The sequence below is a fragment of the Acartia tonsa genome, chromosome 1, assembly GCF_053477335.1.
Source record: "Acartia tonsa isolate MP-2025a chromosome 1, ASM5347733v1, whole genome shotgun sequence".
NCBI lineage: Eukaryota > Metazoa > Arthropoda > Copepoda > Calanoida > Acartiidae > Acartia > Acartia tonsa.
This window is the reverse complement of record NC_137260.1, coordinates 24561222-24573562: the sequence shown is the minus strand read 5'-3', so window position 1 is coordinate 24573562 and position 12341 is coordinate 24561222. Positions and strand designations below refer to the sequence as shown.

General features: G+C 31.9%; 1 protein-coding gene and 1 long non-coding RNA gene across 2 annotated transcripts in view; both read left to right on the top strand.

The window, feature by feature from the left end:
• Nucleotides 1-5254: 5254 nt before the first annotated feature.
• Nucleotides 5255-6027, top strand: LOC145332668 (uncharacterized). Its single transcript, XR_013884257.1, has 3 exons — nt 5255-5363; nt 5788-5840; nt 5967-6027. It is a non-coding gene; the product is annotated as an uncharacterized LOC145332668 (long non-coding RNA).
• Nucleotides 6028-6329: 302 nt separating this feature from the next.
• Nucleotides 6330-12341, top strand: part of LOC145315606 (tubulin monoglutamylase TTLL4-like) — a 41930-nt gene continuing 35918 nt past the window's right edge. The window contains exons 1-9 of the mRNA XM_080155586.1: nt 6330-6359; nt 6860-6977; nt 7634-7680; nt 7742-7802; nt 9569-9639; nt 9909-9979; nt 10165-10251; nt 10456-10560; nt 12099-12160. Coding sequence (XP_080011712.1) covers nt 7642-7680; nt 7742-7802; nt 9569-9639; nt 9909-9979; nt 10165-10251; nt 10456-10560; nt 12099-12160 — 496 coding nt within the window. The 5' untranslated portion in view covers nt 6330-6359; nt 6860-6977; nt 7634-7641. The remainder of the gene's footprint in view (nt 6360-6859; nt 6978-7633; nt 7681-7741; nt 7803-9568; nt 9640-9908; nt 9980-10164; nt 10252-10455; nt 10561-12098; nt 12161-12341) is intronic.

The following is a 12341-nucleotide window of genomic DNA, read 5'->3' as shown; positions in this document are numbered from 1 at the left end:
TTGCCAGGACAAGAACTACTTTGTAATTACATTTCATAACTGCATCTTACAACTTCTTATTTTTGATATAAAATTTTAGCAATCGATAATGTTGTAAATAGCTAAGATTAAAAAAAAATTACAAATAATCATAATTGTGCAGGAAAAAGGAATTAAGGAATTGGAATATTATTGCAGTGGTATATAAAAATTTTTGGAATACTGATTGCTAGGACAACAAAGTACAATGTCAAAAGCAAAGCCAAGTCCTAAAAATGTAAGTATGCCCTTATACATTATCCTGTATTAGCGCAGTTTTTCAACAAATTTACTTAAACTTTTGTTTCTAATTTATACATTTATATTTTGATTATTCAGTTATGGAACTCTACAAGTGTTAATGTTCGTTTGTCCTTCCGTTTCAGAGCTTCGTTTTTATGGATGTTGTCATCCTTGTTCAAATAACATCTCATTATGAAAATTTTTAACATAATGTATTCTAAATATTTTTTTTTCTTTTTTGACACCTTATCTCGTTTTTTTGGCCAGTTTAATGATTGTTTTCCGTGTATGTTAGTGTACATGGCAAAAAAAAGAATAGCAAACATTCTTTTGTAGTTGTACTTTGCTGAAAAAAAACAAGTGTGAATATGTCCATCGAATTTCAAAGAAAGCACGAAAAGCTTTTAGAAGATAATTGCATGAATAAAAATTCTTTTTAAAGCAATGCAATGTACAAAAATGGTATTTGCCCTTGAAGCCTAAAGAAGGCGTACTTCTTTCCCTGAGCCCCCCCCCCTAGATATACCACACTTTTCTGGGATCTTGTTGAGTCAAGTATCAACTGTTGGGAATATCAAAGGATGACTCCATGCAAAATTTGAGCCGGATCCGGCCAAAACCGGCCGTGAATTTTATGAAAAACCGGTTTTTTCCGGTTTTTAAGGGGTATCTGTAAATCGATTCAGCTGGAGCAAAACCGGTTGGAGGTACAAAAAATCTTACTTCACATGAAATTTATCCAATGCAATTGCCTACAAAAATGTACTTCATCATCAACTTGATTGGACAACTCTTTCCCCTCCTAAATGTCCATTAAAACCTCGGAAACGGCAAAAATCGCCAAAAATCACGCCTTCGGCGGCGAATAACGGCTAAACGGTCAGCCGGAGGCGAATGAAACATAAATAAAGAAATGTCCGCCTCAAAAAGTTGTTCAATATCAAAGAGATGCTTGAAGTCTCTAAAACGACTCCTTCCCCTCCTTTAAGGGGATAAACTGAAAAAACGTGATTTTCAAAAGTATGCCCACTTTGTGGGTGTGGGGGGCACTGAACCCGTCACCCCAGGGTCACCAAATATAAAGTCTAGGCGGCCCACAATGCTGAATTTTCACCAAGTGAAAGTCTTGTGTCATTATCTCTTATGAGAAAAAAGTTATTAATTAATTAAAATTTCAAATTGTGATTTTTTGATGGATTTCTTTGATGAAATGACAGGCTGGTTAATTTTTAGGCCATTTTTTGTGGTTTTTGGGCCGTCACGCCCAAACGGTTTGAGATAATCTCACGGGACTTTTTGCCCGACCTAAGTCTGGTTATTTGTGAGGTCTAAGAAAAAAAAATCCCGGATTGGATGAAGCACAACGTCGCTGTGCGCCGTCAAAAATCGCTGGTTGGCTCATTTTGCCCCCTCAAACCCTCACCTCGTGCCATTTTTCTGTGTAAAGATTATAATTATAATCTTTTGCATAAGTCTGATTTTTTTTCCTAGACCTCACAAATAACCAGACTTAGGTTGGGCAAAAGGTCCCGTGAGATTATATCAAACCGTTTGGACGTGACAGCCCAAAAACCGCAAAAAATGGCCTAAAAATTGACCAGCCTGTCATTTCATCAAAGAAATCCATCAAAAAATCACAATTTGAAATTTTAATTAATTAATAACTTTTTTCTCATAAGATATAATGACACAAGACTTTCACTTGGTGAAAATTCAGCATTGTGGGCCGCCTAGACTTTATATTTGGTGACCCTGGGGTGACGGGTTCAGTGCCCCCCACACCCACGAAGTGGGCATACTTTTGAAAATCACGTTTTTTCAGTTTATCCCCTTAAAGGAGGGGAAGGAGTCGTTTTAGAGACTTCAAGCATCTCTTTGATATTGAACAACTTTTTGAGGCGGACATTTCTTTATTTATGTTTCATTCGCCTCCGGCTGACCGTTTAGCCGTTATTCGCCGCCGAAGGCGTGATTTTTGGCGATTTTTGCCGTTTCCGAGGTTTTAATGGACATTTAGGAGGGGAAAGAGTTGTCCAATCAAGTTGATGATGAAGTACATTTTTGTAGGCAATTGCATTGGATAAATTTCATGTGAAGTAAAATTTTTTGTACCTCCAACCGGTTTTGCTCCAGCTGAATCGATTTACAGATACCCCTTAAAAACCGGAAAAAAACCGGTTTTTCATAAAATTCACGGCCGGTTTTGGCCGGATCCGGCTCAAATTTTGCATGGAGTCATCCTTTGATATTCCCAACAGTTGATACTTGACTCAACAAGATCCCAGAAAAGTGTGGTATATCTACCCCCCCCCCTTCCTTACTTCTAAAACATATTTCCTCATGCTTAGTATCTGCAGGGCCTATATCTGCTGTGCCCAACCCCCGCATGGCTACCCCCTCTCTTTATCATAAGTTTTAGATAAGCTTTGTATAAAAACTTTGCATTAAATAAAAACAATTTTTTTACCTCATTATTACGTATATACTTAGCTTGCAAAAAAACATTTGTTTATGTCTTACTCTTAGTTACTCACACTAAAAGGTAACAGATATAGATTTAGAAAATCAAAATGTTTTTGGATACTAAACTAATAATGTATTTTTTATGAAAAAGTAAAAATAATCCGTTAGGCAAATGTGAACTTGACAGGGACTAAAATAATAGATTCTAAATGGAATTAGCTTTTGCTCATTTAAGATTTTCACATACATGTTGTTACTCTATATGGTTTAGCTCTATTGTAATTAGAAATAAAAGATGTTTAGTAACACAACAAATTGTGCATAAAATTATGCATTTTAAGAACCTTGCTCTTTTACAATTCGAGTCGGTTTGTACGTATTGTACGAATTAGATTTTCTCAGCTTCGTTTTAAGACAAGCTAACATTATCCAGGCTCGGCAGCAGTAGTCACAGCCACCATGAGCTTTGCGGCTTTCTAATTCATTTCATAAGCCTAATCCTCAGTCGCAGCCCTGTGTCTGAAAGATATGTTAAGTCACTCGAATCCTCAATAAGCCCTCAGTCACCAAGTTTCAAATTCATCCGCCTGAAGCCTCAGCCGACAGAAGACTTAGCCTTCTGATCCCTGAACAGCCCTCAAAGCCTCAGACATCCTTAGCCACCCCCAGCCGCAGCCACCTGAACTAGCGGCTTTTTAGCGGCTGTACCCGCAGCTCCAAACCTGCTTTCAGCAAGATTATTTTCTGTTTCATGATCAGTTTTCTGTACTACAACATGAAGAATTCTGAGGTCCTCTGATATATATGAAGTTGTACTTTGAGCCTTTAATTTGTTTTACATGGACAGACATGCATGTATAATTAGGAAATAAGGCGGAAACTACACAAATAACTAACATAGAAATGATGAGGTGAATTTGATGGTCGATTTATTTCAATAATGGGAATCAATCATGGAAAACCACTATTAAGTGTTCAAAGTTATTTATGAAATATCACTTATTTTAAGACAATAGTTTTTATGAATTTTAATATAAATATTTTAGCCCAAAAAAAATGAAAAACAGATTTTTGACCCTTTTTTAATTATTTCAAGAGTAAGAAAAAGTTATATTTTGAACTATTGGTGTATTTCTTTCCTGCAATTATACACATAGAAACAAAACTGTAAACATGAATTTCAACAAAGATGAACACATCCATTTGTAGACAGCATGGCCATTACAATAATGTAGAAAATGTAAACTAAAAAACGTAACAGATTTAAGTTTTTGAAGCTTTACAAAGTGTCACAAAAATAGCCATGTGACGTCATAAAAATGATGGATGAGAGGAGAAGGGGGAAAGAAAACCCCTAAAAAAGAGATGGATAATCATTCATTTTTATGACGTAACATGGCTGAATACATATAAATAAATTGTAGAGTAGCTGCGCTTCTACAAGAATTGACACTCATCTTATCCTTTTTCTGATTTCAAGTTAAAGTTGTCAAATTAAGTTAGAGTTTTGTCTGGCGTAGCTATACTATAATACTTTATCCGTAAGTCTGTATACTATCTACAAGCGTTAATGCCACCTTAACGGAGATTTTAATAGAGCATCAAATGTAACACACAAATCAAGTTAAAGTCTTATAGCAAAGCTAACTTTTTATCTTCGTGACGTAACAAAAATCCATCTCTTTTTTAGGGGTTTCCTTAACCACATCCCCTCTCATCCTTCGATTTTTGTTACGTCACAAAGATAAAAAGTTAGACACTATTACTAGGTTCTGTCAAATCAAGTCCAATAGCAAATCTACTTCATAATTGACATTGTCTGTATGTTCTTATATTATCTCCTAACTTACCTCGTACTGTGTCTGAGATTTTAATCAAGCATTTAACAGAACATACACGTGTCAAATCTTATCAAGCAAAGCTATAAATAATAATTTGTAAGTTCTTAGATTATCTCCTACTTTACAAGCGCCGCGCCGTGACGGATATTTTAACCAAGCATGAAACAGAACATTTACGTGTCAAATCAAGTTAGAGTCTTATAGCAAGTCTACTTTATAATTGACATTGTCTGTATGTTCCTTTATGCTATGTCATAAATTTACTAGCACTGCACCGTAACAGAAATTTCAATCAAGCATTAGACATACCTGTGTCAATTATAGTTAAAGTCTCAATTGACGTAATGATAGCATCTGTAAATTGTCTAAGAGGCCTAAATTGTCTTTTGATTTTATATTTAGCACATTTACTATATTAAAAGACCTTGTTCGTAAATTTGTACGTTGTCGTCTAATGCATCAATTGTACGAATACGTATTATTTAATCATATTAGATAATTTCAGATCAAAGTTACACAAATCAGACAACCAAACCGTTAATTGCATATCCTGTGCTAACTGTGTATGTTATACATATTTATAAACTATGTAATTCCTCTACTTTTACAATTGATGTCTCAAACCAGACGTAGCTGCATTAGATAAAACTTTAAAGTATAAATATATGAAATATCACTATCTAAATTTCAGACTAAGTAAATTTTATAAAAATGTGTTCTCTTGTGAAAGATTCAATATTTCCGAATATGCCACCATTCCTAGTTCAAATACCAAGCTCGGAAAATATCAAAGCAAAGGTATTTTTTTGTTTTAGATCATAGAATTTCAATTATTTATATTGACTAGATAACTGTGGTCTTAGTGGCGTGTGCCCCTTTGACTAATTTTGACATCTCCTTAAAGCAAAATTGAGGGGATTGTTAGATTTAGGGAGTGTATTATAGACTACAAGCGGGGTGTTATCTTTTTTGCACCTTCCTTAAATTTAAGTGTGGCCTTTGACCTTGACACCCCCACATGACTGTTTTAGAGGGGTGTACCAATGGGGTGTAAACCAATGTAAAGGGGAGTGAAGGTAGGGTAGCCAAACCTGCACTTCTAATTTTAGTTTTAATGGAAAACATAGGTAAAAATGTATTATTTTAGGGGGTAGGTGTATTTTTTCTAGGGTGAAATATAATATCTTAAGGCAAAAACCTTAATTCGTTTATTTGTATTTAGATACCATCAGAAATAAATGGAGTCAAAATGCGAAATAAAAAGAAGGATTTAATGTAAGAAGTTTTATTTTTCAAGCCAATTTTACAATAAATTCCTTTACATCTTTTTAAGCATTTTAAAAACATTAAAACTAAAAATATTTAGGTTAATCTAATTTAGTTTAAAATTTGTTCTTTAAGATCTGAAGAATTCCTAGTTGACCAACGAAATAGTTTATGGAGAATACCGAATGCTCTAAGGAACAATAATTCAATTATTTATTTTTTTAAATCGTTGTTTACTTTTTGGTCTTAATAATTTAAGCTTATATTAAATCTTTTACAAAAATTATCAAATATTGACAAAATTGATCTTTATTTGTGTAGCTAAAGAATTTTCTAATATATGTATTTTAATTGTTAAGATTAGCTTAATTAGAAAGAGCTTTAGACCATAAATGTAAACAAGTTCAAAAAGTATAATGTTAAATAACATTAAGAATCTCTTTGTACATTTCAGTAAATATTAAAAAATATATAAAATTATTGATTTCAAATAGGCATCTAGTTAAAATAGTCCACAACAAGAGAAAGGTAAGTTTCAGTTTTACAATCACGGAATATAAAAAGATAAATTTCAGGGAATAGATTGATTTTTGATGGCTATAAATAAGCATAAAATGTCTTCATTCCTTCATTTTTAATTAAAAATGTAAAGCCGTAACCTTTGCTTTTAAATTTTTTTTATTTGTTGTATTTTATTAGTTTAGACATAATAGACACCTAATACTTTACTAGCCCCGTCAATTTTAAAAAATATATAGACTAGGGATTTTGTGTGTACTTTTAGTAACAAAGCTACGATATAATTCACGTCGTCTGTCAGTCAGTTAGTCAGTAACGCTATGGGGACAAAGAGATTTTTTTTGCATCTTTTATAATTCAAATGTTCTTCTAAAGTCAAATTTACATAAATTACCTCCTAATGCATCAGATAAACAGTAGATATATTGCTTTAAAACTATGTATATATAATGTTTATCTCCTAATTGAATTAAAATGGTTTCCTAAAATTGTCTCATAAACTTATTTAGGAAAAGCCCAGTTTTGAAAACAATTTAGACATTCCTACCGCATTTACTAAGGAGAAATCTGAACCTTCCACTCGTAGATCTTTTAGAACAAAAAGCCTTAATTTGAATCGAGGGGCAGGTGAGTCTTTTGGGAAGTTTTAGATCAAAATTTAACTGCAATAAAAATGTGACATCCATAAGAAAAGGTTTTTGCCTCTTCATTGCAAACAATTAAAGCATGCCAATGCGGTAGAAGATGCAATACCGGGGAAAATTTTTGAATAACAAGCGGAAAAGTTAAATGCACAAAAGTTTCTCTTTGGATGTAATATTTATGTTACTAGTTTTTGATTTTAGAGTGTTTATTGAATGTATATAAAAACAATTTATTAACATTATTTTTAGTAAGCAAATTTGGGTTAATTTTCAGTCAAACTTGATTGCGCTCAATTTTAGTGGGAAATTTTTACTAGTTACGAAAAAGAAGGATTAAACAATAAGGTAGCTGTAAAAGGTTATACGAATAAAAAGAAATTAAGTTCTAGATACAGATTTATTATCATTTAAAATTTCTGCAGTAAAAAAAGGATTGCAATGAAAAGGAATTATATAAACATAACTACAAATTTAAGATGCCATAACTTTCAAATTTTGTATTGCAGTTGTTTTTCAACAGCAAATTTTTATATAACTTTTACCAAATTTATTAGATCTTAATATTTTTATAGTATTTTAGTGTTTTATTTGTCCGTTATAGATTTAGTTTGTAGTTTATAGCTTCTTATTTTGTTTCAGGCAAAATTATGATAGAAAATAATAACGTACTCCAAGGAATAAATAAGGTATAAATTTATGTATATTTTGTATTTTTAAAGAAAAATTAACTTTATAATTTGATTTTAGTTACCCCAACATTTTAACAATAATCATAATGATGGCAAATCTTTTACAGAAGAACATTCAGGTTCATTTCTTTTGTAGCGAAGCTACTCTAATGTTTAACCTTGTCAGTCTGGCTGCAATCAAATACTGCGTCATAAAAGGCATAAATAATATCTATAATATTTTGGGTATTTTACGTAGCTTTGATTAGAACCCATCTCAGCTCTATAAAATTGTCAGAATTTTCTAATTTCTTTTGGTCATTGTCCTCTTATTCTTAGTATTTGTATTTTTTAAATTCTATGTTCTTATGTTTGGCTTATGAAAGCTTTTTAAATAACTCCTCTACCGTTGATTGTAGTCGTTTTTGTTAAAAAAACTATAAGCATACAAGGAAATCAACGCTAATTTTTGGTGTGATGGGCCGAAGGCTGCATTTACTTCCCCATCCAAAATAAATTTTTAGCGGGTTAATTTTTTTTCAGGTGGGAATGCATAAATCAAATTTTTGGGGGGCGGGAGGTAATCCTTACCCCCCCCCTCTTGGACATCACTTTTACCTTATTATTTATCATTATTTATAGTTAGATTATATGATTTTTGTTGTTTGTGGAATAGCTTCGCACTTAAAAATTCTAATTTATTAGACAGTATCTGTATTGATTCTAAGAAAGAATGCTTTATTTTAGTTGAAAAGATACATTAAGGAAAAACTAAAGATATTTTCAGAAATAGAGATAGATTTTTTGTTAATCTAATCAATTTTTTGTTTTTCTTTTAAATTTTATATTTCATGAAACCTACTTTTCTCCGGCTCTTGAAACAAATATAATTAAATAATCTCTTAATTAGCTAATGTATGACTTATTACACTCACAAATTCAAAATTAGTTTTCATATTGTTAATTCTGAGTGATTTAAACATATATATGTACATACTAAGTCAGTATTACTGACAAACGTACATTACTTATACAGAAACTAAGTTCCTAAAAAATATGTAAAAGCTATCCTTGATCCCAGATTATCAGAGTGTTTAAAGCATTCAAAGAATTTATTATGTGGACAAAATCAGGGAGGGAGGGGACATGGGGCTGGTTTGTTCATTAAGGTAACTGTCCAAACATTTCAACCATTAATTATAATCTAGAGAAGGGGTAATTTTGTGTGTCATCATAGAGGAAGTACATCAATTTATTGGCCATTGTGTTATCCCTTTAGATCAAGGGTAAAAAATTGTTTTCTAAATTAAATATTATGACAGAAAAAGTTTTTTTGATTGAAATACATTATTGATAATACTGAAAACATTTCTTAGTCTCAAAGCCCCTAGAGGCTAGGGGCGAAGCCGCTAGTAGTACATATAGCATAAGATTAGAAAAATGAGAGGCTAAATAGTTTCGTGTTAAATACCCGCGGCTGTGAAATAGTTTTAATACAATTGTTTTCATTTTCGTTGCTTCATTACAATTGTGTCTAAAAATGCACCTTATATATTTTAAAGACAAAGACGTCCATGCTTTTTTTGTGGAGGGAGGAGGATAACATGGGGAAAATACTTACACCGCGAAAGGTGTATTACCCCATGTTTCATTTTTTTTTTTTGGTGGGGGGAGGGGGGAAAGAAGTCACATATGGTGTGAAATGTCAACAATTTTACCTGATTCGTCAAACCAAGGGCTTTGATGGTAAAATATAAAAAATTAAGTAAAAAACTCATACTTACTGTAGTAAAGAGGATTTCATATAATGGTTCAAAATATTGTAAAATCTAAAAAGTGTAGCTTTAAATTTGGCAAAATGTTTATTATATTCTTGTAATGATTGATCAGACAAAAAAATTCTTAGGTGTGAAAGTTACCCCGTTTCCTAGCTGCCATCAAATTGCAAGAAAAGACTGGTTATTTGCACATTTTAAGGTGTATATCTTTCAAGATTATTATATAGTTATTATTGATTTAGCAATATTTTTGTATGTAAAAGTGTTGAAAGTGAGGATTAATTTGCAATGTACGCCATCTAGGTTAGTTAATGATATATAAATAACCTTTTACTTGTAAGAGAAATAAATTTTATGATATTATGCCTGACCTTAATTTTAGTTAAAAGTATCAAATTTCCACAAAATTTTGATTGTTCTTTATCACATGTAAGAATACACATAAATGCAAGATTTTGTTTTATCAAGGCAATGAGAACAAAATTTGGGTATGAAGATTTTGATTTTCTAGAAGATACTTTCATTTTACCCGATGACAGGTATAGATAATTTTATAAGAAGAATTATGTTCATATGTAGGCCAACAATAACAAAATTCTTAAATTTTGGATGAAAAAAAATTAGAATAAATGAACACCTTTAGAAGAACAGACGGACGGACGGACGGACGGATGGACGGACAGACATCAATACTTTGTATTATAGATATTAAAACATTTTGTAGGCGAGCCTTGGAAAAAAGAATGATACATGAACCTGACGCCCTCTGGATTATCAAACCCCCTGGGGGCAACAATGGAACTGGTGTTAGGTAGGTTAATAAATTAATACAAAGAATTTTTAATCAATCAAGGATGAAAATATCTATATTGCTGTACTGAATAATCAAGTAAAAATGAAAAGTGGTTCAACTTTGCAAATCTATTTTAGCACTCATGTAAAAGACTTTTAATAATAGACACATATCCCTTCTAATATTTCTTAGTTGTTTTACTTTCTATATTCTTTTTTGTAGGGTGATAAAAGAATTTGATGAGGTTCCTGAAACTGAAGAAGCCCTTTGTGTTCAAAGATATATCATCAACCCTCATCTAATCAAACAAACTAAATATGATATTAGGTAGATATATCATCAACCCTTATCAAATCAAACAAACTAAATATGATATTAGGTAGATATATCATCAACCTTCATCTAATCAAACAAACTAAATATGATATTAGGTAGATATATTATCAACCCTCATCTTATCAAACAAACTAAATATGATATTAGGTAGATATATTATCATCCCTAATCTTATCAAACAAACTAAATATGATATTAGGTAGATATATATTTTCATCCCTCATCTTATCGAACAAACTAAATATAATATTAGGTAGATATATTATCATCCCTGATCTTATCAAACAAACTAAATGTAATATTAGGTAGATATATTATCAACCCTCATCTAATCAAACAAACTAAATATGATATTAGGTAGATATGTATTCAACTTTCATCAAATGAAACAAACTAAATAGGATATATTATCAACTCACAATTAATCAAACAAACTAAATACCACAATAGGTAGATCATCTAATCAAACAAACTAAATATGATATTAGGTAGATATACTATCAACCCTTACCCTTTCAAACAAACTAAATGTAATATAAGGTAAATTAACCCTTTTACAGTCAGGCCCCTTGCCGCACCTTAATTGGTTGCGGGGGGGGGGGCGTCCCCTTATTATCTCAGTTACTATTAGAGCTAGAGGGCTAAATTTTTTTGTGCAAGTACCTTGTTTGATAATGAATTTCTGACCTTTTATAAGTCTAAATCAATTTTTGCTTCCGTAACCCTTTCATTTAACAACCTTTGTTTTTAGGTCTTTTTTTACTTAAAAATTTCAAACGGCTGTAATTTTCTTATTTTTGAAGCTAAAAGAACAATTTTTTTCCAGAAAATGTTTATTTTTATGTAAATTTTACATTAGAAATATCAAAATATAAATTTCAGCGGTCACAGCTGTACTTGGCAGCTGGCAGCTGCCAGCTGCCGCAGTCGGCGGGATAACGGCGGCGGATCTGTATGTAATTTTAATACGTTATGTAGACATGTAAGAAAAGCTTAAGTTTGAAATTTGAAGTCTCTAAGTCAAAACTTGCGGCCACAGGAGCCTTTTAAAGATTTCTGGAGACCTAGAGGATCAGGACTTGCAGGATCATACCTGGAACCTGAAAGTGACTTGAACACCTGTATTTCATATAAGGATGTACTACTAGACGATATTTTAGTATTTTGGTATGATAAAATGCTTTGTTTTAGTCAAAAAAATATTTTTGCTCTTTACCTGGATGACCCTGCCAGGTTTGCTGGCATCCTGTGCCCGCCAGGATGGAGATATTCAAAAAATTTCAACTCTCAGTTTTGTGTCATAACCATATTTAAAAAGTCACGCAGTTTGGGCTCTTTATCTTTCACACACAGAAAATGAGATAGAAAAAAACGGAGAGGGGGGGGGGGCGTTCAACGCCCCCCTCCCGACTGTTAAGGGTTAATAATCAACCCTCATCTTTTCAAACAAACTAAATATGATATTAGGTAGATATGTATTCAACTTTCATCAAATCAACAAAAATAAAATACCTGTTTTTGTTTTTTAGGATCTATGTGTTGATAACAAGTTTGAATCCACTCAGAATTTACATGTATGATGATGGACTAGGTTAGATATAATTTCATTTAAATTTATATCAAATGCTCTCAAAAAGTCAAAGCAATGATGTGTCTACTAGATATTTTAAATATTAACTATTCTAAACCCTAAACGTATCGTATTTCGAGTAAATTTGGAAGGGAATTTAGACATATGAAAATATTGAAATTGGGGAATATTTATATACGTG